Source organism: Oryzias latipes, chromosome 4 (assembly GCF_002234675.1).
Source record: "Oryzias latipes chromosome 4, ASM223467v1".
Classification (NCBI taxonomy): domain Eukaryota; kingdom Metazoa; phylum Chordata; class Actinopteri; order Beloniformes; family Adrianichthyidae; genus Oryzias; species Oryzias latipes.
Window position 1 is genome coordinate 6,781,524 of NC_019862.2, and position 27,106 is coordinate 6,808,629.

At 40.5% G+C, this 27,106-nt stretch overlaps 2 protein-coding genes across 4 annotated transcripts in view; one reads left to right on the top strand and one right to left on the bottom strand.

Moving 5' to 3' along the window:
- Positions 1-2,972, bottom strand: part of erich3 (glutamate rich 3) — a 14,062-nt gene extending 11,090 nt beyond the window's left edge. Inside the window, exons 1-3 of the mRNA XM_023954085.1 lie at positions 2,569-2,972; positions 1,479-1,572; positions 25-150 (exon numbers count right to left, since the gene is read on the bottom strand). Coding sequence (XP_023809853.1) covers positions 25-150; positions 1,479-1,572; positions 2,569-2,588 — 240 coding nt within the window. The 5' untranslated portion in view covers positions 2,589-2,972. The remainder of the gene's footprint in view (positions 1-24; positions 151-1,478; positions 1,573-2,568) is intronic.
- Positions 2,973-12,461: 9,489 nt separating this feature from the next.
- Positions 12,462-18,779, top strand: lhx8 (LIM homeobox 8). Of its 3 annotated transcripts, none has more exons than XM_020702225.2 (9): positions 12,462-12,599; positions 13,161-13,241; positions 13,496-13,621; positions 13,772-13,893; positions 14,271-14,491; positions 14,583-14,686; positions 16,218-16,313; positions 17,995-18,184; positions 18,263-18,779. In XM_020702225.2, the coding sequence occupies exons 1-9, from the start codon at positions 12,519-12,521 to the stop codon at positions 18,337-18,339; spliced, it is 1,098 nt and encodes a 365-aa protein (XP_020557884.1). In that variant the 5' UTR covers positions 12,462-12,518; the 3' UTR covers positions 18,340-18,779. The 3 variants fall into 3 exon arrangements, with proteins under 3 accessions (XP_020557884.1, XP_020557885.1, XP_004067726.1); XM_020702226.2 differs by having other exon boundaries at positions 14,274-14,491; XM_004067678.4 differs by lacking the exon at positions 13,161-13,241 and having other exon boundaries at positions 18,263-18,778.
- The last annotated feature ends 8,327 nt before the right edge of the window (positions 18,780-27,106 follow it).

Below are 27,106 nucleotides of genomic sequence, written 5' to 3' on the forward strand. Positions count from 1 at the left end.
TTTTCTCTCCCTGACACTTCCCACCTCCATCTCCAGCACCTTGTGGAAAATGGCTTGGGCCAGGCATTCTCGGACGTGCTTCTGGTGGGCTCTCTGGAGCAGTCGGTGTCTGTACTCTTTGTCTGGAACAATGCGCCCACTCCTGGTGATCTGATACCGCCCAGAGACAGGAAAGGGTTAATTTAAGATGGGCTCATATTAACACACAATACATGTACATCCATTAAGATGCCTTCAGGTAACCGGACAAAAACTCTTCAGGCAGTTCTTAGGAACAATACCTGAAACGCATACACACACCCATGCATACCTATGAATGGCGTATACTTATGTGGCGCTTCAATACCTTCTTATACCCTCTCTCCAAAGCGCTTTATAGTCAAAGCCCCATCCACACATTCACACATTGATGGTAGCTCCGCTGCCGAACACTGGCACCAACCAATAACCATCAGGACCAAAATGGCGTTCAGTGTCTTGCCCAAAGACACTTCAAGACTTTGGCAGACAGGGTAGGATTCAAACCTTCCATATTCCAATTAGAGGTTGACCGCTCTACCTCTGCACCATATCCACCTCACCTATCCACACATTTGCCCACCTATGCTCACATATACACAGCTTTGCATACCTATGCTCACCTATGCACAACTCTGCTCACATATGCAAACCAATGCTCACGTATGCCCACCTATGCTAACATTTGCCCACCTGTGCATACCTATGCTGACATATGCATGCCTATGTTCACATATGCTCACCCGTGCTCACATATGCATACCTATGCTAACATATGTACACATATGCTCACATACGCAGACCTCTAGAAAACCTTTGCACAGATTTGTTCACCTAGACACATCCATGCACACTTATGCCCCAGCCTGCTTAAAAGTTAGGGGAAGTTTTTGCTAAATTCAAAATGAGAGGACTTTCCTACACAACGTTTTTGACATCACGTGCTTCACTTGAAGCTCCTCTGTTGGGGGAAAAGATTTCAGGAAAAATTCACATTTTTCAGGCCTTTTGAATTAGTCTATGATAAATGTGGCACATAGGATCAAAGGTGTAGCTTTTTCATGATCAGATTTTGAGATGGAATCCCAAAGTGTTTCTTCTGGAAGAAAACCCAACAGTTTTGGATGTTCTGCATGCCTCATGAGTCCGACGGTAAACAACAATTGCCCTAATGAGATCACTGCCGAAGCTCGGCCTCTACAAAGGTGCTCACACTTGCTGCTTACTAATTAATCAAGTACATCTGATCTGAGGAACCTGCTGCTAAAGTGGTTACCCTCTCGGTTTTTCTGGAAGATGTTTGGATCCTGATCTGCAGTTATTCACCTGATCCAAAGCTTTGGTTCATCTTTCTTCTTGAATTTGCCAAATAAAACTTTAGAATGAATGAAGTGCTTTACATTCCAGAGAAAACATTCTGGTTTATTGGAATCATATCCGAGCAGGGAAACTGGACGTACCAGGCCCGCTCTCAGCAGGTGTCTCCTGATTCGAGTGTTGCTGAAGTATCCAGTGAGATGTTTGTCCGTCAGGCTGTTGTAGGCTAGAAGAAGCCTGGATAAACAAACACAGGCAACCGTGACTGTCAAAATTCACATTCAGCCTGATCTTACTGCACTGATTTGGTATGTTAGCATTTGTCCTCTTTCAGGATTCTTCTTCCACTGACCCGGATGTCCCACGGGAAGCTTTTTTTTTTCCAAAGGGGATTTGATTTCCTCCAGCATTTGTGTACAACACAACAGGATGGTACAAATACAGTGTCTGTTACAGGGGTCTGATTACCTACATGAATTAAAGGGGATGGCACACTTGACCCTGGCAAACTCCTCTTTGTGTCCTGTATTCAAGCCTGGTTGCAAAGTTTTTTAGGAGCTTTTGACCCTCAGTAAATGCCATGTGGAGCTTTCCAAAGAGATCGATTGCTTTTGTTCCTGTGGGAGGCTCGGCCCTCATAAGAACTGGCTAGTGTTTTAATAAAAAAAAATATTTGTTTTTTAGTTTGTTTTTGCTTTAATTTAAAGTCACTGACCACAAATGAAGTTTGACAAAGCTTCTTACTTCAAAACAGACATCACTAAAATTGTCACTTCAAAACGCCAGAAAAAGTACCAGTAATTAAAGAAACAATTAGTAAATAAAAAAATAAATGTAATATTATTTTTGTTTATTGATAGTGAAAAACAAACACTTACGGTATAAAAACAGGCCTAATCATTCATAATATGAGTTTTTATCTAATAATTATTCACTAATCGGTTATTATAATTAATTTTGAACACTCTAACTTTAACTCTAATGTTATACAAACATTCAATACATTCTGTTAAAAGACAACAGTGTAAATATGGAAAAAAACGTTTAATGTTTCCTTCCTTATAATTTTTTTAAGTTTTATTTATTTTTTGTTTTAAATAATGAACAAACGGAGATTTCTACACTATTTTTGTCTTACTTTATGAGTTAAACTTTAAAGTTTGTGTTTTCTGTACAGAAACCCGCGGCGGGTTTCCTTTCTTTGGCGGCTGCCCGGACCGGAGGCGCTCTTACCCGCTGTTCAGGTGACTCATGGCGGCTTTCTGCTCCGAACCTCTCCGCTAGTTCGGGTCCAGAGCGGCGCGCACGCTCTCCGGTCGGAAACCGGGCCCGAGTCCGGTCGGAGCCGCTGTCGGTAGCGGGACCGGAGCGTCTACCCCCGAGGAGCCGATGACATTCCCCGGTTGCCATGGGAGATCACGTGACGAAGCCAGTTTCCACTTTCAAAGCCCCACTAACACGCGGGGCTGTGAGCGCGTGCGGAACACTTTCACTCAGGGGATTATAATAATCGATTTGTGACTTTGGGTTTTTGAGTCAGCTATTTTCTGAGACAACGTCCTGTATGAAAACATTACATAATCATTTAATCGAAGAAATTATTTCACCGATAACTTCACTATATTTTCATTTTTGTGGCCATCAAACCATTTATTTATAACATATAACTTTTAAATATGTATATAAGTGCACCCTGTGTTAAATAAAATAAAATTATGAGATGAGATTATGTGCATTAAACTAATTCTATTAATAAATCACTCCCAAAACAGATAAAACATTTTGCCATCATTTTTCTTAATTATCTCAGTTAATACTATTATTCTGAACATAGACGAAAAAACTTCATCGACTTAACAAAAACTATAAACCAAATTTTTATTTTTATAATTTATTTTCAGAGCCAAGGGGAGCCTCAGGTTTCAGACCCCTGCCTTTGTCTGTGCAGGTCCTCTGTCGCCCTCTGCTGGTCAATGTGAGAACTACTTTTACCGTGATTTCATGTTTGACTTAACTCGCCTACTTCTACTCTCCTCTATTCTTGATCATTTATTTGTAATTTAGTTCTCCATGCCTCTGTTTGGTGCAGTGCGATTCATGTACTGTCCCTCTTTCCCACTCCCCTTGGAGTGGGAGCGATTCCAGATTCCTGTTGGCTTGTCTCTGCTCCTACACCTGGCTGTGGATCCTACCTCTGGCTCGTCTCGCGCCCCCAGCCATCCCCCAACTCATTCTGGATGAATGAGTCCCATCTGCTGGACTATTTAAACGTGTAGTTGTAGAGTTAGATAAGGTAATTCTTGTCCACGGGTTCTGGTACATCGCCTGTCAGTCCTGGGGGAGGGAATCCCTCCTTCATGTGGATATCCCTGAGGTTTCTTCTTTTTTTCCGGAATACCCCCCCCCCTCCCCTTTTTTTAGGAGCTTTTTGTTACAGAGAAGGAGGGCCAAATGGCAGGGATGCCCAGTTTAGTTTACCGGTAGTCTGTTTAGGTAGTTCAGTTTAGATTTTTCCTATTGAATTCTATATATTTATGATCCTTATGATTTAATGTTTGTTTTACAATTATTAGTACAAAACCCATTGAGACGACTGTTGTTGTGATTTTGGGAAGTGTAAATAAAATTGAATTAAACTTAATTGAATTAAAACATCTATAGAATTACCATGTGTACATTTTAAGTTTATCTTGCTTTATTGTGTTTTTGAACATTTTTGAACATATTCATGATAAACTAAAGTCTCTTTTAATGGGAACTTTACATATTTGTGAATGCCAGAGTTCACCAGCAAGAGGAGCGATAATCTTAAAAGTTATTTAATCTGAGGTAATCTCCTCTGGAGGAAAAACTGCAAATATGATCATTCATTAATACATAACATGAACTTAAAACTTTTACTTTGAAACACTTGGGAAAATAAACAGTATTATGTACTGATTACTTGTTATTCTAGTACAAATGTAACCCCTCACTTTTAGATTTATCTAAGAATTTATATTTTTCTTTATAATACCCGCAGAACATAGTTTATTATAAAATGATCTGCAAGGTATTTAACATTTAGCTGAAGGTCAATATTGTTTATTTTAATATAGTTATATTGTGAAAGCATTGGAAGCAACAGGAACACTCAGATTTGTTCTGTTTAGTCTGTTAGAGCGAAAATAATATTCTTAGACATCTATAGATTTTACATTAAAAACTTAGAGGCTCAGAAAATAAGCAAGTCTGCTGTAATACAAGATTTACTGAGCATGTAAAGAGCTAAATATCACTCATACTTCATAAGTAATTACACAAAAATCTTACACATAACTTGTATAATCAGGTAATCCAACACTGGAGCCCTTCTGATGAGTTTAGGCTACTTGATTAACTGCATCTGTTTTTCAAAAGCAACAATAAATATGTGGGACCAATAAGTCTTCTTGTGTTTTCAGACTATATATGGGACATTTTCATTTGGTCTGTGATGGTCAAACAGATAATAGAGCAGAAAAACTCTTCCTGACGTTTCCTCACGTCAACAAACTGTTGGTACGCCTCTGACTGTGACGGAAACCCCACGGCGCTCACCGATATTATGTAATAAATCACATAGAGACATTTCCAGAAATGCAATTTTCGAAAGTCTGACATTGTTTTTGATTTTTTGTCTGACACAGTTATTCAAAAATCCAACAGGTTTAAAAAAAAAAAAAAAAGGCAAACTTATTATTTATTTATTTACTTACTTTCATTTCCATAAAACAGCAAAAACAAAGAGATCCAACACAAAATCCTGAATCTTATTCCTGGGAAATGAAAGGAAATAGAAAAAAACACATTTTTCTGCCCCTTTTACATACTTAGGAGAAAGGACAAAACAGTAAATAAATAATATAAGAAAGGCACAGTGTGTAAACACATGTGAGCATAACTGCTACGTAGCATATAAGTATGTTTGTGCTTTACATTAAAGCATTCAGGTTAGAATAGCTCAGTCGCCGGCATGTTTGTGTCTTATTTCTACGTTTCCTGGAATTAAATAATAAGATTCATTGATTGTATTTCTGCAGCCGTTCTTCTCTAACCAGTTTTTTGAAGTTGATTTGTTTTTTTTTCATAGATTGTTCCAAATCCTGACTAATTGATGTGAAACACGTCTTTCTTTTGTTTTTGTTTGGAATTTTGGCAAAGAGAAAATCTCACATCCTTGTAAATTATAAACTGGTATTTTGTGTGGAAGTTGCGTCTTATTTCATATTTTTGATTAACTGGTGGGTTAAGGTGGGCTTTTGTAATCACTAAGGAACCTCACTGAGGGGGGAGGAATGGGGAGTCACACAAATATAAATAAATAACAATCATACTATTGCTGATTACTTCACGCCACACGCCACTCATCAATTGGTCCTCGCTCTGAACTTATAGCTAAAGTTCTCACTATCTGCACATCCAGTCAAATTCCTGCCTTTAAATTCACAAACAGTGGACGGTTTCTGTTTATCTGCATTCCAGGTGCCGCCCACCTCCTCCCCGTTCTCCTGGTTCTCCCTCTGGTTCTCTGCCGTGTCATGGTCTGACCTCAACCACCATCAGCATCTGTGGGCTCTGCGTTTTTTTCACTGCCCAAGGTCATCCCTACGCTCGCAAGACGTCTCAGAGGCGAACCGCCAAAGACTTTGGACTTATTTCATCCACATTTTCTGTTTCACAAGTATATCTTTCAATCGTTACCAAGATCTCTCCTCACTGAAAAGTTCACACCCCTTTTGCAGCTAACCCGGTCTGGAGTGCACAGGTAAACTTCACACACATTTCTCAGAATTTAATAGGGTGTGTTAGGATGCTGACACCCCCTCCTCAACAGGCTTTACACCGGTAAAAACATCAAATCAGTCATAAAATACAATAGCTGATTGCTGAACTAAACTGACTAAGCTAAACTGGGCATCCCTGCGCTTAGGCCCTCCTCCTCGTCATCATATCAGTGATTAGAGTTTAGTTTTAGTTTCACATGAAAACATTTGTTTCTCTATTTACTAATTTTTCAATGTAGTGATCATGGAATCCTCTGGTTTACTGTCATATTTAGTTGTTTTTACATAAGAAGACCTGAAGGCCAGAGCACATGCACATGAATCACTCCTCACTACAACTCCACACATTCTCTGTTGACGCTCCGACTGTCTCGTCTGAATGCTTCTATTCTGTTTCAAGAGCAGCCCACTGTTTATGTCCCTTTATGCTGTTTAGAACGCGGAGCGCCAATCTGATGCTGCTGTAATTTCAATAAAGGATTCTGTTCCAACTCTGTTTCTGTAAATAGGGTAAACAACGAAAGACCAGAGGAAAGTGTCAAACTCCGCTAACTCCTCGGATCAGCATCACCGGCGTCTTCTAAGCTGTTTGCGGTCATGGCAGAGTCCCACACGGACAGTTTCTCCGAAGATCAGAAATAACTTTGCAAAGCAGCGCGTTGATGGTTAAGACTATAAGATCATCTCCAAGCAGCTTGATGCTCCTGCGACCACAGCTTCACAGAGGGTAAAGGTCCACAGGCTGCAGACAGCCAGGGACTCCCTAGAACGCACCAAGCTGGAGCATTTAGACAACAGCTTGATAGTTCTGAAAACTGCCTCTGCTGTGAAACATGGAGGCGGCTCGATCATGATCTGGGCTGCTCTGCAGTACCTGACACTCCTTAATCTAAACAGATTTGATGAAATCTCTAAAGCCACGAAGGCCTTCTGGGGCCGAATGTTCTGCATGGGGTCAGAAAAGTCCTCGTGATCGCCTTAGATCCAAAACACAAACAAAACATCAGACGGTTCTGAAGAGTTCTTCTGATCTAAACCCTGCAGAACACCTGAGGAAGACAATGAGACATGATGAGACACGAAGAAAATCATTTAAAAAGCAGCATCAGATTTCCAACCATCGTTTCTCAGTATTATCTAATTGTACTTTAGTCAGTTTGAGGTTACCTCAGTGACCACGAGCGTTTCTGAGAAGCCACCAGCATTCGGGCCCCAGTGCTGATCATTTGAAGATGAACATCTGTCATCTCCTTCTGTGGACTCAAACTGACTGAGATAAGTGAGGGGAGATTAAACAAAACCACAGTGAGATAAGAATATCTGTACCTCTGATGGCTGCAAAGGCACAACATTCAAGGTGACAGTGAGGCAAAAGAATTCTAACAGCAACGTGGCTTCTATAATTACTTTTAAACATAAATGGTAAACGTGTCTTTTTTTTTTAACCCTTGTGCTATCCTAGGCACTTTAACGTTGGGAGTTGGGTCATCTAGACCCACTAGACAGTGCTCTGAACCTTTTTTCTTCAATGATTTGTGATCTTCACTGGTGTCCATGGATTACATGAAATCTTTCCACCTTTATCCACCTTTGTCATGGTAGGGAGAACACGTCAATGTAAGGGTGGGGTCATCTAAGATAGAACAAGGGGTAAATCCATAAGAAAAAAATACCAAATTATTTAGGTTCAGACATGTAAAAAACATTTAAAAAAATCTTAGCCTGACTTTTTTTGAAAAGGTTTGATAAATTGAACATTTTTACGAGATATAATATAAAAAATAAGCACAAAATATTATATTACTTTTGCTCAAACACAGTTCACAGCTTTGTTTCTGCGTAGAAGTCCTGGATGAATAACCTGTTTTACCTCAGAGCCTTTGAGGAGGGTCGAGGGTTCAAAACCCAGTTTGGGCGGTCAGAGCAAGACCTCCTAATTCATCCTCACCCCTAAGGTTGAATTCGCTTTGAATGACAGCGATTCTTGACAGTCACTTTGGTTTGGACGGTCCCGCAGAGGCGTGAACCTCAAACAGGTGAAGTGGGAGAGCGGTGACCTCAGAAAGGACAGGCGACCAGCTGCTGCCGGACGTGAGGGCCGAGGTGTCAGGAGGGTCAGACGGAGCTGGTGGAGCAGAGGTGGATGTGCTGACAATAAACAGTAATCAGACGTTGCTGCAGCTCCAAATACAACAACGCCAGTCTTAAAATAACAATTAGAGTGAAAACGGAGGAGGGATGATTATGAATTCCATTCGAGAAAAGGTCTGGCCTTTCAGCTGGGGGGTGGCAGGGAGATCTCTCAGGAGTCATGCCGTTCTCAGATGGGGGGGCGGCGGTTTTTGCAATCAGCGTTAAATAGAGCCGTTCTGTGCCTGTGTGATTGTCAAGTGGGTCATTACGGGCTGATAAGAGCACTTTTTTGCTTCTGCCGCTCTGATTGGGCTGAGCGCGCTGCTGTCTCTCGCATGCTGCCCCAATGCAATCAGACCCCTCTTTCACTGCTGTGATTTCAACCCCCCTCCCTCCCCCCAACACACAGACACCCCCACACCGCCGCCTCCTCCCCTGCCACTTTGGATTCAGTGAGTACCCATTTGCAGGAAGGAGAAAAGGTCACGCCAAACTCTTTGTGTCAATTGTAAACCACCTCACATGGGACTGATTTCAATGAAAGAAATGACAGGTTGCAGTCCTTCAGAAAGCAAAGGTCCACATGGAAGTTACCGATTACAGGATTTCTCCAGAGAGCTCTGGGGACCAATCTTCATCCCATTTTTCCCCCCTGAATTTTGTGGATTTTCGTTTAGCCCATCCGTGTCCACTAATGCAGCCTTATTCGAATGTGATGCTAAATTAAGCTCGGGAGGGGTTTTGGCGTTGTTTTAAAAAAAAAAAAGGAAAGTAAAAATCTTCTCCATTAATCTGTCCTCATGAACTTCCCTGCTTCATTCCAGAACTCACAACCATTTTCACAGTGAATTGTATCCCCCTTCAGGGAATACTGTCACACTAGCACAGCAAATTCCATTATTAACTTGTATTTATTTAAAAAAAAAACATGTCTGCATGCTTATTTGAACTTTTAGGAATATAAGATAAGGAGCCCCTTTTTCCACTGAGCTGCAGATTTTCTGAAATTTCAAACTAAACTGAGACCATTTTGGGCTCAAATGTAAAGAAAAAAACGACATTTTTTATCACATTTTTACTTAATCAGTAATCAGGTATATTTAAAAAACAAAACAAACTAAAGAAATAAACGTCTTTCTATATGAACCTTAGATAATGTGTTGTAAATCCATTGAAAAAATAACATATTAAAAGTAAAAGAAGATGTAGAAACACAGATATATAAATGTAAAGTTTGCCAAATAGTTTGATTAATTTCTTGAAGAATAATTGATCATTTCTTTACTACAATTTGGGTTTTTTCCTGTTGGGATATATTCTTGGAGCAATTTTAATATTATGGGTCATAGTACTTTTATTTTAACCTAATTGTGTTTTTTTCCTGAGGTTTTTTTCTTTTCTTTGTTAAAATAATCTAGAAATAATGTCCCTTTTTAAACTTGTAGTTGTGTTAAAAACAATCCAACTTGGGTTATTTTCATCTATTGAGGTTTGGTGATGAAGTGGCCCGTCTGCCAGCGATGTGTTGGCAGCAGGCCGATGATTCCAGTCACTGTTTTGCTTGAACATCGTTTCTGATGTTTACGGTCAGTACCTCATTTCTTACTGTCATAGATGACCTGAACTGCACACTCAGCCTGAAGCAGCTTCCATGTTTAAAGCCTGATGGAATGATTTTTATTTTCTCGCTCCAATTTAGTTCAGATTAAAAGCAGCTTCAGATGCTGTAACCGATCAAAATATTGATTAGAATAGAATAGAATAAAACAGAACAGAACAGAGCAGAACTGAGCAGAATAGAATAATATAGAATATCTTTATTTCTAAAGCACTTTTCACAAAAAGAATTACAAAGTGATTTATAAAAGATGGCATGAAATAAAAACTAAATTTAGAGAGGTAGTAAAATCCACTGTTAACAAGGCCTATAAAAGTGAAATTAAAAGTTAAAACATTACACAAGGAATAAAATGAACTAAAGGCTCCTCCGAATAAATCGTCTTGACCTCTTGGATTAATAACACTTCACTGAGTCAATCTGATGCAGCGACAGTGGAAGGGCGTTCCATGAAAAAAGAAATCTTAACCTGTTAATCTTAAACTGTTCTCATAAAATCCTGAAATTTAGTTTTTCTTTTTATTTGTTGCAGGGAATTTCTGACATCTTTTATCACCAATGGGATTAAATTCTAAACACTTTTTTAAAGTATTGCTGTAAAGCATTTTTAGCTTTTATCAGCAAAATGCAGGAAGAGTTCAGTTTCAATGGAAACCCCGTATTTTTTAAACAGAAGTGATGAAATCTTTAGTGTTTTTTTTAAATTGCAGCCTAGATATGTGTCATGTTTCTTTAAAAAAGTCTCAAAGCTTGTATTTCTTCTCACAATCTGTGATCACAAAAACGTCTTCTATGTTTTACTAAACAGTCAACCATATTCTGACGTTTCTTTGTACCGGCCAGACATGACGATATAGTGTTAATAAATCCTCCTGCACGCGCGGCAGAGGCCTCAGAGGAGCAGTGAAACAAGTTTGTCGTTGTACTGACAGATAAGACGGTGTTTTTGTCTGGTCCAGATCTCACAAATTGTTGGAGAAGTCAGCCGTGCAGCGCTGAAAAGGAAAACAACTGTAAAACGCTGCGATCTCTCTGCATCTGCAGCCGGATCAGCTCCTCTGCACTGACAAACACCTGGGTCTGCCACAGCTCGGGGCTGATCTTCCAGCAGGTTGGACCTGACCTCCGCCCTCAGCGCTGACAGCAGCCATCTGAGGAGAAGGTTCTCCTGCAGCATCAACAACTCTGCAGTAAGGAGTTTGTCCTCTGCAGTGGAGCTGAGCTATCTGATGAAGACATTCATCTCCACCAGGTGGAACAAGACACATCTCGGTGGAGGCACGCTAACTCCTTTATCCCTCTGCGATGAAGCGATACAGATGAAGGCTCATGCTGTGGCAGGTTGGACTGTTATTCTGCCCAACACAAAATAGCCTTTCGCTTTGTGTGTGTGTGTGAGTGTGTGTGTGTGCACGATGGGTGGGACTGCAGGTCTGTGAACAAAAAAAGGACAAAAAGAAAGATTTTCTTCCTCTCCTGAAGAACGACCTTCTCTGCACATAGTTCACCTTCACAGGTGGTGGATATCAGCTACTGCGACGTTCCGTTCTTCTTTACTGGAACCTCTTTTGCACCAACAGAACAAGAACTTTTGTCTCACAAACCACCAGTTCAGGAGGTTGAATTGAATTACAGTGTCTTGTATTTTCCATCTGGAGGTTCAGACTGACACGTTTTTCTTTATGCAAAACAATTTGTCTGAAAATGAAAACAAAAATGCAGGTTTGTTTTTGAGCTCAAATCTGCACTAAAATTGTTTGCATTTCTCTGTAAAAAAAACAACTAGTTTTTGCAACGAAATTTGTATGCAATTAAAATGAAATTATTTTTTAAATAAGAAAGAAGATAAAAACAGCTGAAAAATGATACATCAAATAAAGGTCAGCTTTATTACTGTACAGAAAACCACTGATATCATGTTTTTCATCTGTAATAAACTGTAGATTATCTTCAAACAGGTTGCCCTCTTACAGGTTTTAACATTAAAGATGACTTAGAAAGTTTTGCTTTAAATATAACAGTGAAATTTTTATTTCTATCCCAGCTGACTGTTTAATGCTCTCTTTTCTGTTTGACATTTGATCCAAACAATGCATTTAAAATAGCGAAAATATATTAACGACATTAACTTTATTTTTTATCATTTATGATTTATTTATTTCCCCCAAAACATGTAAAATATTTTTTTCTGATGGAAATAACAGAATAAAAACGCAGGACAAAGATGAAGGCTTTTTTAGTCTGATGTTTTGCGTCCAAAAATGCTCCTCAATGGTTAATAAACCACATCTGACTGAACACAAATGATTACGCAAGTGCCCCTGCTTAAAAAATAAAAGCCTAATAAAAAACAATTTTAAAATACTTTAGTTTGATTGCGCCCTCCAGGCTGAAATAAGGAACTTGTGATTTGTGTGCGTAAAATGCTGGAAAACGAAGAGAGATGTCGAAAGTTTGATGCGCCGACGTTCATAAATGAAACTTCATAACAGCTTATTTTAATAGGGGGCGGGGCCTAAGGAAAACGGGAATACCGATCCGCCCCGCAGAAAGGAGGACCTGGCTGACAGGAGGACGCGCGAGCGCCGCAGAGGAAAACCTGGTGCTGCCGCGTCCGGGACTCAGATATGCGCTGGAAAAGTGAGGCGAAAGTTGAGTGTTGCGATGTCAAAGGCAGAGAGCGCGAGTCTCTGTCACCCGATGACCAGGTGAGTGACAGACATCCCTCCGACCAGAACAAATGGGGACTTAAACGGCCAATTAAATTGGAGCGGGCCTCGGCAAGCGGCGGCCCCCGGTTAGCGGGCAGATTTCAGGATTTGCAGAAATGTCACAGAAAATGACTTTCCTGAATTCTGCAATTAAAACTCAAGTAGTTAATGAGACCTCTTCACCTTTTGTTGCCCGGTCAGACGTTTGTGGCGAACTTAGTCTTTTAATTGCTGTTATTAAATAAATCAATCCCCCTTTTTCTTGGGGCCCCGCGCTGCTTCGGTGATTGACAGTCTGAATGGGTGTGTTGGTTCACGGCGCAGCCGCAGCCGAGGCACAAATGCACGCTCAAGAACATAATGCACGTGCGCCAAGTATGAGGTCGAGTGTTGTCCGTTTTTGTAAGTAATGACAATCCCGGCGTTTCAAATGTCATGGCGGTAATCGGCGGCGTTGTCATGGTGAAAAGTGGAAGGCATGATATTTATGGGAAGGAGCGCGAGGCATTTAAGCCAGCTGCCACCGTCTGACGAACCGACAACCTCTTCCCGCCGCAGCTTTTCGTCATGTGTGAGGACTGCAAAGGAGACGAAGAGCTGCTCAGCAAATGCTCGAGGGAGGCCAGACGCGACATCATGGTAGGCTGGCGCGCCGCTTGTTCGATTCCTCTGAGCATAATTGTCCCTATTAAATTAAAGCCGCTGCGATGACGTTTCTGTCACACATTTCAAACTTTTGCAGTTTTAGAAATAAAAACAAAGCCTCCCCGCCATGTAGTTCACTCCTCTGCAGCGTCAGTGGGATGTGAACCGACAACGCGCAGCTCACGGTGGTCTCCAGGTCGGAGGCGTTCTTGCGCGTAATCTTCAAACGGCTGGTTTGTTGTCCTCAGGGCGCACCGCTGGAGGTTCTGGATGAGGACGCCGCGTCCCCGCGGGCCATGGCCTCCGCGCCTTTGCACTGCAGGAGCGTGTGCGCAAACTGCAACGAGGAAATAGTGGATAAGTATTTATTAAAAGTAAGTTTCTGTTTGCTTTGCGTTTAGCAGCGTTTGCGTTTGGATTACTGCGGTTTCGATGAAAAAGACATGAAGTAACAGCCCCGCGCGCAGGAGTGCGCAGGCCGACCCACACTTGTCTTCAGTTAATTGATCGTGTCTTTGCTTTAGGTTAACGACTTGTGCTGGCATGTGCGCTGTCTGTCCTGCAGCGTGTGCCAGACTTCACTTGGCAGCCACGCGAGCTGCTACATCAAAGAAAAGGAGATTTTCTGCAAACTGGATTACTTTCGGTATGTGCACGAGCTTTTATTCTCGTTTTTAAAAATGAAAAATTGTATTTAAATGTAATAACAGCAGAAAACGGCACCACATTTGCGCACATCAGCGGATAAATCGGAAAGTTCGGCCTGAATCTGCATTCCTGTGCAACTAAAGTCCAACAACGTGTATTATTATTAATTTATTTATTCATATTTTTTAACAGCGCATTTTTTTTTGTAAAATAACGAACATTTTGCACAAATACCTCCTTGAATTGCCTAAAAGGTTGTTAAGAATAAAACGGCCTCAAAGTCCCGGCTTAGATAAAATAATGATGATCGAGCATCGTTTTCAACGTCTGGCTCTCCCGGTGTCTGATTTGCTCCACGTGGCCCGTGCACTGCAGAAGATACGGCACCTGGTGCGCGTGCTGCGGCCGGAACATCCATTCCACGGACTGGGTTCGCCGCGCCAAGGGGAACGTGTACCACCTGGCCTGCTTCGCCTGCTTCTCCTGCAAGAGGCAGCTCTCCACCGGGGAAGAGTTCGCACTGGTGGAGGGGAAGGTGCTCTGCCGGATCCACTACGACTGCATGCTGGACAACCTGAAGCGGGCCGTGGAGAAGGGTGAGCCGGCTGGATAGTGGAGCCGGAAAAACGGGCTCCGGTGATGATGCGGACGATCAAAGGGTTTATGCATGCCGATGAACGTCTACAGGAACCGGAGTGAACATGGAGGGAGCCGTTCCCACGGAGCAAGAGATCAACCAACCCAAACCTTCCAAGAGAGCCCGGACCAGCTTCACCGCCGACCAGCTGCAGGTACCGGAACCGTCCACGCGCATGCGCCCATACCAGACTATTTCACTAATTTATTTTTAGGTTTTTGCCAAAACCTGATAGAAATTATAGATATTAACTGTCAGATGATAAAGAACTCCATTTGTTCCGACAATTCTATCTGTCAAATTCACTTTTTCTATGTAACCATGAAGACAAAACAAAGCAGTGAGTTCTGGACTGAAAACGCGAATTCAGACTTTACTTAATTCTAACTCTTCATGCAAACATTCGCAACACGAAAAGTTTAATATGAATCAGAACAAAAAATAAAAAACTACAAACACACAAAATAGAAAAAATAGAAAATAGAATAATCGTAAAAAAGGAATTCGGAGATTAAAATGTTATGAATTAAAATGTTGTCATTTAATTTTAATAAAACTCAAAGCAGAGAAAGTAAACCTGCTAAAATAAATAGAAATATATATTTTAAAATAGTTTATATTAAAAAATAAAGACATTTTAAATGAAAAAATGAATGTTTGATTTAAAAAACTTTTAGAAAAATAAGAAAAAATACTAAAATATAAATGTTTTAGTGGAAAGCTAAAAGACTTTTTTAAAGTTGTGTAAAAAAATCTCCACAGAAGATGTGACGTTCTCGTTTTCCTCAGGTGAGGAGCAGCTTCAGCGAATGATGGTTCTTACAGGGAGAACGGCTGGTGCTTCAGAACCCGAAAGGTTCTGGTGAAAGCAGACAGAAACCATTAAAAGTTTTAAAAACTGAGAAAGAGGAAAATAAAATCAGTTCTGCAAAAGACAGACCTTCATGCATGCATGTGACTGTTAAGACTAAAAATGTCAGTTGTAGATAATGAATAAAAGAAATTGAATAATTATTCTGATTTGATATACTTTTGGACTTCTTTGGATCATATCATCAGCATCCAACCTGAGCTACAGGTCATTATGAACATCATTTTTAGGAAAACTTAGATGAAACAAAAGCGGAAACTCTAAATATCTTGCAAAAGTATTTGGAAACTCAGCTTTTGGTTTGTGACTTGTAGTTTCTTTATGCATCTGTCAAACTGTTTTTTAGATTTCCTGAGCTTCTTCCACTTCAATCCTTATGCATCATTTTACGGTTTTAACGTTTTTTTTGCACTTTGCCACAAATGTGAGAACATGTTGGCATATTTTACCAAAATTAACGAACTGCAAGAAAAAAAAACATTCAGGTTTCATTAAAAAAGAAAGCCACTGTCTTGTCTTTTTTAACAAAATAGATCTGAGCGGTTCTCCTCTGCAGGACCAGATGACTTTTTTTCTTCTAGTTCTTATATTTGTTAGAATCCCTTCATGTTTTTTAACGAAAGTCTACATTCAGGATTTTCCCTCCAAAGTAAAACAGTATGAGATAAAAACCTAAAGAGAATCTTAATAGTTGTTCCTCTGAAGTTCTGAATGGATGTCCTTTTAAACCTCCTCAGATTTTTGCAGCAGCAGTGATCACAACACGGACTTTATCTTCCACACAATAGATCCTCCTGCTCGTGTTTCCATGCAGGTGATGCAGGCTCAGTTTGCTCAGGACAACAACCCTGATGCTCAAACTCTGCAGAAGCTGGCGGAGGAGACGGGCCTCAGTCGCAGAGTCATCCAGGTCAGTCAGACTAAACTGATGACGGAACAGATGAGCGACAAACATCTGAACCCAAAAGCAGTTTCCTCAGGGATGAATCACTGCAGTCTGCAAGTCAGAAGGATTTTCAGGTTTCATCTTCCAAAGGTCTCTGCATGAACGTGCATCAGGTGACCGCACAGCAGAGTTCTGCGACCTTCAACGTCAAAAGAGCCGTTCGGGACAATGACACTGAACAAAGTCTGATTTCGACCTTTAGGAAAATAAAACTCTGATTTCTATTTAGGTTATTGTTACTGATAAATATAAATGAGCTTTATTTTCTTGCATAAATAAAACAAACTTTAAGAGAAAATAGCCGTTTTTAAAAATATGAAATAGTTTATGACTTTAGACAAAAGTTCACGTTACTTCCTTTCAAAATAAAAGGCCTGTTTTATACGGTGGTCGAGAGGTGAAAGACACGCTTACATTTAAGATACAACAACAAATCCCAGTGAACAAATACTAAAACACAACAGCAAATCCTGGTGCAAATTACCAAATACTGCATCACAAAAAGCAACCCTGTTACAAATGAATAAATCCAGAAACACAACAAGCAGAGACACGGCTTCTAACAGAAAGGGATGTAAGATAAAACCAATCGTGTATGATTTTTTTAAAAGTTATTTATTACTGTTTTTTTTACGTGGACATTATAAAAAAACAGTCCAAAAGCATTTTCTGAATTGTATTACTACATAAAAATTACAACAATGTATAACAAGGGAAAATTTTTGTGCCACTTCCAGTTTTAATATTCCCTTTCCGTTTGCAGCTGCTCGCTTTCCTTAATATTTTCTCCGTCGTTTATTTATTTATTTTGTTATTCATATACAAACCAAATTCAGGTCAGCTAATGTTGAAATGAGCATTCAAAAATATAAATTAAATACTCTTGTCCATCTTTGGCTGTCGTGTTATGCAGCACAAGCTTAACGGAAAGGGAATACCCTTAATGATCTAACAAACTAGCACTAAATTAGATCTAGTTAAGTGACCCCCTACCGTAAGGTTCGCTTAAAATCCTCAAATTTTGTTCAAAAACAGAAAATCGGCTTGATTATCCGGTGTGCCTTAAGTAGGAATTCTTGTTGAACTTTCTGACCTCCAAATGTGTCTAAATATTTGTCTTTGCTAAACTAAGAAGCTGCACCTCTTGATGGATTGCTGGGGCATTATGGGTACTGTAGTCCTTTTCCTCGCAGAGTAATACGTACTGTCTAAAGTTTGAGTTACTCTACTTTAAAAAAAATCACCACTTGCTTTTAACTTTACAGTTACTTAAAAAAACAGATTTCTTTAACCACAGAGATGACGGGGTAACACGGAGGGGTAAAAGAATCCCATTTGGCTCCAGAACTGCAAGTTGCAGACCAGAGGCTCAGAGGGATTTAGACCATAATAAACCATTAACTTCATGATTAATGTAGTACTTAAGATACTTTTCCTCATGGAAAAATGCTGAGGGGGCACAGTTTGATTCGGGTCTGTGAGCCATCACAAGGTCCACTCACATGTTGAGGCATCCAGAGTTTAAGAGAAAAAGCTCCGTAAGGAGAAGATCCAGGAAGCTTGTAGTGATTCCTTCGCTGGAACATTTGTTTAAAGTCTGTATCTGAACGTCTGCAGCGTTTCATTCACTTTGTGCCCCCTCCAGGTCTGGTTCCAGAACTGCCGAGCACGCCACAAAAAGCACGTGAGTCCAAACCACTCCTCCAGCAGCCCCATGACCTCCTTGCAGTCCGGCCGGCTGCCTCAGTCCACCCCCATCCCGGAGGAGTTGCAGTACACGGCGTACGGCGGCTCGGAGGGGTCCATGCTGTCTGCCCTGCACTCCTTCATAGACAGTGAGCATGGCGCCGTTTTTCCAACCTCCATGTTTGCGTGAGTCCGACCTGCAGTAATTGTGCTGTGTGTGTCTGCAGTCCACTCTTCTTCAACCATCTTTCAACCGCTGCTGCCGGCCCACACCATGACCTCCCTGCCGGTTTCCCACGCCTGAGCTGGACTCTCACGTGTACCCACCCCCACACACAGCAGCCTCCTCACTCCTCCGTAGAAGCACCACCATTCCGACATCCACCCTGGACTCCATTTAGTTTTCTTTCTGGACCGTCATTCCTCTTTCCGTGTTTCTGTTTTTGGTCACAAGGTGATAGTTGGTTACCATGGTTACCCCTTCCATACTGTACCGTCTGATGTTTATCACAGAACTGTGGAGTTTTCCTTTCTTCTGTGTGTCGTTAGAGTTTAAAAAAGTCGGCGTGAAAGGCGTCAGATATAAACGTCCATATGAAGGTGAACTTGTTGAAATGACATTGTTGCAATTTAATTTATTGTATGTGAAGTTTGTTCGAAGAATAAATGTCTAATTTCCCAAAGCTGGGATGTGAAGGAGCAAATAAATGAAAAGACTGAAGATATGATCTGGATTTAGGGTTAAAAAATGGATGTAACCCTTGTGCTATCCTAGGCATTTTAACATTGGGAGTTGGGTCATTTAGACCCACTAAAAAGTGCTCTGAACCTTTTTTCTTCAATGATTTGTGATCTTCACTGGTGTCCATGGATTACATGAAATCTTTCCACCTTTATCCACCTTTGTCATGGTAGGAAGAACACGTCAATGTAAGGGTGGGGTCATCTAAGATAGCACAAGGGTTAAAGCCAGAAACAACTTACTTCCAGTAAACATACAACACTGCATACATGCTACAAAAAATGAAATGTGCTCATCAATTTGTGGGGTGGACTTATGGGTTGGCTGAAGATTTAAATCAAAGCAAAAGTTTACAAGTATTAATGGATTACATGAACTCTTTCCACCTTTATCCACCTTTGTTATGGTAGGGACAACACATCAATGTAAAGGGAGGGGGGTATTCTAAGATAGCACAAGGGTTACCTCTATATAGATGTTGACCTGAACACGACTTGGTTTGAGATTCAATAGAAATAGGATAAACAATGAACAGTTTTAGCAAATCCCCCTTCCGTAAAGCTGATAAACGTTGTTGTGCAGCATAAAATCTGGGCTTTAAAGGAGCGATCAGAGAAAACCAAAGTTTTTACTACAGTTTTGGTTGTATCTACATTCTGGGGATGGTAAAGCTTTAAAAGCCTCTTGACTTAGTGGAACGTCAGCAGGAGTGTAAAAACTTTACATTTTATTTCACTGTCCTAGGGGCACTCAGCCATTAATGTATAAACCTAATTAATCTAAATTAAATGAATACTAAGTGATTCATTTTTCAAATTCATTTTTCTTATGCCAGAGAGCAAACAATGGAGGGGTAAAAAATGTCTGGTCCAGGGAATTGATGAAGGACGTGATATAAAGAAAAGACGAACAAATTAAACTCTACAATGACTCAGATATTAGAGCAAAGTGGGATATATTTATAAAACCATCCAGATGTTTCAAGCACCAAAGCCTGTGTAACCCTTGTGCTATCCTAGACACTTTAACGTTGGTAGTTGGGTCATCTAAACCCACTAGACAGTGCGCTGAACTTTTTTTCTTCAATGATTTGTGATCTTCACTGGTGTCCATGGATTACATGAAATCTTTCCACCTTTATCCACCTTTGTCATGGTAGGGAGAACACGTCAATGTAAGGGTGGGGTCATCTAAGATAGCACAAGGGGTAAACAGAGGGGGGTCTAATACAAGATGATGCTGCCAATCAGGAGCTCTGGACAAACAAAGATGGCAGAAAAAAAGAAAGACGGAAGACCTCTCACTCTGAAAGAAAATATATAAAAAAATACGTTTTAAAAGTAAAAAACAGACAAAAAACTGAATTATGATCTTAAATGGCGTATACTTATATAGCGCCTTTCTTCCTACAAGGACAAAGTGCTTTACAGTCACAGACCCATTCACCCATGCACACACACATTCACACACTGGTGGCGGCTCCGCTGCCAAACACAGGCGCATGCCTACCACCAGAGGCAAGGTGGGGTTCAGTGTCTTGCCCAAGGACACTTCGACTCATGGGCGTGCAAGGCGGGAATCGATCATGGGTCGACCGCCCTACCGCTGCACCACGGCCGCCCGTAACAATGGCCGTAACAATTTGAAACTTTTAAATTTTAACCGTCCCCTTTGAGTCTTGAGGTCTGAAGATCAGATCCTTTCAATAGTTCCCAGGACTCAGCTTTGGAGAGACGGAGCCTTTTCTGTTACTGCTCCCAAACTCTGGAATGCCCTCCTCTTTTCTGTGAGGTCTGCCAGATCCCTCAGGGATTTTAGGTCACTTTGAAAAACTCATCTTTTTACTCCAGCAAGCAGATCCAGTGGGCCAGCTTGTTAATTTCGTTTCTCTACTGTTTAGTGATTTTATTCATATTTGACTTAATGTTCAGCACTTTGGTGGCTCCTGCTTTTATAAGTGCATTACAAACAAATGGATTTAGAAAAATGACAAAGCAAAAGTGATGATGCTAACTTTGATTTGTCCATTTTTTTGATTATAGAAAAAAGATCATTTCAGCTTTTGGTCTCTGCATCCTCAGTATTTGCAGGTGAAAAGTCTCCTTCTCTGAAGATGCAGGGCGTTATCCTGCGTATGTTTGCTGACTGAAAAAGAAAAACACATGTTGTCATGGCTCGTTACTCCCCCATGATGGAAATTACACTAAAGAGGGCTAAAATGAACATAAATATCCCAAATTCAGTTGGTGGTTGTTTTCTGCAACAAAGGCTGCATTCCACATGTGTAAGAAGCCCTGCTGAACAGCGCATGCATCATTTGTCCTCTTTCAGATACGCAGCGGTTGTTGTTGCTTTTGTCGAATGGTTACAAGTCTCGGCGTGCTCGCTCATAACAGGCGTGCACGTCTGACGGCACTGTCACTGCAGGCCACCACGGGGCCAGACGCCCGCGTTTGAATCCTGCACACTCACAAACAAGACGTAAATCTTTCAGATCTCCAAGTGGGTATGATGAGTCAGCGATCTTTAAATCCAAACAAAAACACTGCAAGGGATTCAGAAATGAAGGGAAAACAAACCAACACAAGCTTAACGTTAATATCACCAAGAAAAGGAGAAACGCGGAAATGCACATATTTCTTTCATAATAAAAAAATCTTTTTCCAAGCATGGCCTCTAAAACCACCAACTGTTAACCTCTTAAGGCAAATGCAAATCACTGAAATTATTCTACATCAACCCCAGGGAATCACCAAAAACACCACCGACCCAGGATCCAGAAACACCCCTGCTTCCATCTCCAGCTGCTCAGACGTCCCAAGAATCGATCAAAACAAACTCAAATGTAAACAACAAACATAGACAAACAAGGAAGTGTCAGAAGGATGAAGGTCAGCGAAGAAACAGTTTCTGCTCGTCTGACGATCTGGAATAAAAAAAATAGTGACAAATGAAGGCAGGTTCCCCTTGAGTAACACTTGTGCTATCTTAGATGACCCCACCCATACGTTGACGTGTTCTCCCTACCTTGACAAGGGTGGATAAAGGTGGAAAGATTTCATGTAATCCTTGGACACCAGTGAAGATCACAAATCATTGAAGAAAAAAGGTTCAGAGCACTGTCTAGTGGGTCTAGATGACCCAACTACAAATGTTAAAGTGCCTAGGATAGCACAAGGGTTTACTGGATCAGGTGAGTGCAGGGTTCGATTGACAGAATTCAGCGGATTCAGGTAACCAGGAGCAGTTGGGTTACCTGGAAGATGCAGGGCAGAAGCTCTTTAAAACCTGAAACCAGGGAACCTCACGGGCATTACCACCACCATGCGGTGAAGAGTGGCAACTACAACCCAAAGTTAAAACGCTTCTGATGAAAATTTAGCCCTGTAGAAACCCACGGGCTCAAGTTTTTATTTTATTTCTTTAAATGTATTTTTATATTTTTTTATATTATATTATTTTTAGGATTTTTTTGGCTGCTTTTAATTGTTGCCACTCAAAAATGGACAAACAAACAAAAAATGTCAGATTAAGCTTAAAAGCCCAGAAGAAAATTATTTTTGTGTTTTCCAGGGTTAAAGTATTAATAATAATAACAATAATAACGATAAAATTAAATAAAGGGCGCCTTTCTGAGCACTCAAGGTCGCCGTACAACATATATGCAGTATATAAAATACACTAAAAAGTTAAAACGACAACAATTTAATTACATAGACTTTTTTAAAATATTGATGTGAAAACATAAAAAAGTTACCGTTCAAGTGAATAGGCCATTTGGAAGAGATGAGTTTTTAGTTTTGATTTGAAATGAGGGAGTGTGTCAGTATTGCGGAGGTCAGAGGGGAGTGAGTTCCAAAACTGGGGAGCAGAGCAACTGAATAGCCTGCTCCCCATGGTGACAAGAAGGGTGGAAGGGACAGAAAACTGGGTAGAGGAGGAGGAGCGGAGATCGCGGGCAGGTGTGACGATATGAAGGAGGTCAGAGAGATATGGAGGTGCAAGGTTGTGAAAGGTTTTGAATGTAGAGAGCAAGATTTTGTATTGAATGCGGTATGGAATGGGGAGCCAGTGAAGCTGCTGAAGGATAGGTGTGATGTGGTTGATGGATGGAGTGCGTGTGATGATACGAGCAGCTGAATTCTGAACCAGTTGAAGTTTATTGAGGGTTTTTTGGGGGAGACCAAACAGAAGAGAGTTACAATGGTCCAGGTGTGAAGTAACAAAGCTGTGTTCAAGTACAGCAGTAGACTGAGGAGTGAGGGATGGCCGGAGACGTTGTAGGTTTCATTGATGGAAGTAGGCTGAGCGGGTGTTGTTGTTTATGTGAGAAGTGATTTATAGACTACTGACACCCAAACTCTTTACCTGAGGGGAGGGACAGATGGTGGAGCCGTCAATGGAAAGACAGAAATGATTGGTTTTGCTCAGGGTGGATTTGGTGCCTATCAGAAGAAGTTCAGTTTTGTTGCTATTGAGTTTTGAAACGTTTGAGGTGAACCAGGATTTGACTTCATTGATGCAGTCAACCAGCGCTAATGGAGGCAGTGTGGAGTTGGGTTGGCTGGAGAGTTACTTTTACAAGAACATTGGGTACAAATGTCATCTTTTTCTCATAAAGTCGGGCTACTTTCAGTGTAACCGAAAACAATACGTTTAAAAACATAAAAAAGGAAAAATCAACCATCAAAGAAAATAAGGAAATGAGAAATGAACCCAAAAATGATCAATGAATAATTTACATTCATTGCTGATCCTGGTGATTATTACACTGTTAAGTATGAAAAAACATTAAACTCTTGAAAAAAATGTCAGAAATTTGCAACAAACCATTTAAATCCCGACTCCACTTCATTTACCATCAGCTTTCCAAGAATAAACTTCAGAATATCTTTTATACAGTTGGAAATAAATCCATGGCATAAATGGGTTAAACATCCAATAATTTAGTTTTTTACGCTTTTTTTGTTATTCTGACTTGTCCTGTCTAACAGCTGAGCAAACAGAAAAGAGCTGAAGGCCTCTGGACAGTTTTTACTGTTGTTTCATTGTTACAAAGAGTGTTAGCTCTGCATCACTGTTCAGTTATAATAAAACAAATTTATTCCAACTGAATCTCAGGTGGAGGAGACTTCCTTAATAATTGTTATTGTTTCATTGATAGAAGGTGAATTTTGTAGAAAAAGTAAGATGTCATCTACATAAAGGCTAATTTTATGATGGGTGTGTTTTGTTTAATGCATTTACTGCTCTCAGGCGGCCAGAGGTTTAAAAAAATATAGCAAAAATAGACGTAAGAGTTTACAATCCTGTCTGGTTCCCCTTCTTAGAAAAATACCTGTCAAAAGTCTGTCCGTTAGGTTTTTTGAAGTATTGTGGCGACCTGGGGGTTAAGACTCATGGAAAGTGCGAAATTTTACCATAAGTGAGGAAGCTGTGAAGAGAGGTGACCTTCATGTTGTTATGGTGTTTGTGGGTTCAAAATAAATGGGCTTTGATGCCAGAAAGGAGATCTGGCAATCTGCATCTTTGTCTACTACTCCCTCTCTGACACTGTTCGGGGTTGTACGGTGTATGGGAAAAAACAGATCTCCAACTCGGCCAGATAATTGGCAGCTCGACTCTCGCTTCCCCCAAGTGACGTACCAGCCGAGTCGTTACAGTATTTCTATGGAAGCATATTGTATTCAATAAAAAACTGTTGTTTGTGCTATTTTATTTGTTTTTGTGCAATTTTTTTCTAGAACTACAAAAAGCATGGAACTAAAAAAACAGGTTGGGCACTAACCTCATCTCAAGCTTCATCTCGTACTTTGCCACCTCGGACAGCGCAACTTTGGCATCTCATGTTTCCCTTCTGTAGCTTCCTGACTTCTAAGAGTGCTGTAGGGTGTAGGCCGTTTTATTTATTTGTTTATTTTTTGTGAAAAGCAACAGTATGGGCTCACCATGCACCAAATGGCAAATGCACCAACAACCTTAAGGCTGGCTTTTGCACACATAGCTGTAGATGCCACTGTCCTGTGGTGCAGCATCATTGATGGCCAGCTCCAGCAGACAGTCTCTTTGCTCAATCTGGTACGTCTCTCCGTTCTCCAGCGTCTCTCTTCCGTTGTAGCACCAGGTCTGGAGATTTCACAGTGTAGTTTGATGCAGAGTTACTCCTGCACTTTAAGGTTCTTCGGCTATCGGCTGAATGTCATGGAAAGGGCTTAAAAGCAAAGAGGAAGTGAGCAGAACAGAAAGATCATCAGATCTCTGTTGTGTAGGAATCTGGTTTGGGTTTTAGCATGGAACCATGGCAGGACATTAACTGTTAGTGTGGCAGAAGTGTCTGTGCATATGTAGTCACATTGAACAGGGAGTTTTAAAAAGTACACATTTTACCACACTAAAGGAATTGAATTACATAGATTTTATTTGCCTGGTGTTTATGGTGACATGTTGCAGTTTCACATTTTTCAAAATCAAAAGGTTTTATTTGATGACAATTGGTTTTGTGTCCAAAGAGTAAAATTTAGCATACGGTAAGTTGTATTTGTCATTTAAAATGCCTTGTTTGCCTATGTTTCTGAATTTTGTTATATTTATAGATTATTTGTACTCAGGTGACAAATAAGATAGTAAGAAGCCAAAATATTTGTGAAGGAAGATAAACCTTATTTGCTTGTTTCAGCAAACTGTTCAAGCAACTCCTGACACAGAGTTTCGATAGTCCTGGCAGCAGCAGATTCATGCTAATTCAACAACTAAAAAAGTTTCATTGAACTCAATTGTTGTGCTGAAATTCCCCTGTGAGTGTTTTACATCCAGGATCATTGTGATCTCACCTGTCAGATCCTCTTCTTCTCCTTCCCGCTCTTGGAGCCTTTCTTCTTCTAACAACAAATTAAAGTAACCATGAATCACATTAAGAAAAACCCCAGTGATGTTAAGACATATGCCCAGACTATGGTATACATGCTTATACCATGGTCCAGGTGAATACTCGATTCTGATTGGCTGCTGGGTGTGCATTAAAAAGTGATAACTGCACACCCCAAAAATAAGTTCTGGTCACCTATCTTAAATCTGTATCACTGCGCCAGCTTCTTTAAAACAACATTTAGTTTCATCATCTGGACATAAACAAGCAGTAAGAGGTGAACTTTATCTCTGAACTGATGCTTTATTTAACGCATCGGGACGATCACCATATATATACATATATATCGCTTCATATCGGCAAATCTTGACTGCAGCTGTGCACGTAACAAATAGTCAGCTTTTCGTAAAAAAAGCGATCCAAATCGGAAAACCCCCCAGGAATTAAGGACTAGAAACAGGTTAATATTTATTTATTTTGTAAGTGACCATGGAATAAGTTCCACTTCGTGGAAGCAACCGTCCGACGCCAGCTTCCACGGCGTGCGTTAAAAAGTGATAATGCACACTTCGTCGGCCATTAACCCTTACATAGAAAACATATGTTTGCTTGTTACACTAGCATTAATCCTTTTAAATTTGATTCCGTCAGGTTAGGTTATATGGACAGTGTTACATGGACAGTGTTTAAGTTCTATGGTAAGGTTTCCCAATCCGATATTTCAAGTCCAATTTCACCTAGACATGAATAAATACACACCAATTTTTATTTTTTATTTTAAGAAATTAAAAACATTTATGCTCTAACGAGCCACATAAAATGACATGGCGGGCCACATTTGGCCCCCAGGCCTTGAGTTTGACACATATGGGCTATATCATAAAAAATCAGCTTTTTTTGGTTTTAAGTGTGTTATAATGTTCATTCCTCACAAAAAAACCAACAACCCTAAAGCTGTATTTTGATCCATTCATGCATCTCTGGGTATTCCTATAAAAAAAATGCTCTCTGAGCACCCGCCCCCAATCCACAAAATCGAGTGGGTTCTCCTATTGTGACATCACAAAATGAGAAAAGGCCCCTTCCTGGAAGAGTCTGTGCTGCCAAGTCTGTCCCCAGGCGAACACACCCACTTTTTCTGTAGAGCTAGCAGAGGAAGCTAGCCTTTACCTTTTGTGCACACTATGCACATCAATCTTTTCAAAAGATGTTTTTGTGGGCAAAACGCAGACACACTGCCAAGGTTGGCTCTAGGATGATGTCATGAAATGGGCAACAGCCACAAGGGGAGAAAGGCGAAGCCTCGGAGATAGAGTCGTCTTTCTTTCGGGTTGGAAAAGAAGAAAATAACTAATATTTAATTAAAAATAGTTCTTTAATGTGCCAAAGGTAGTATATTATCCTATATATGGATTTAATTTTATTCTGCAAGATTAAGAAAAGCTTAATATAGTCACATTTTTT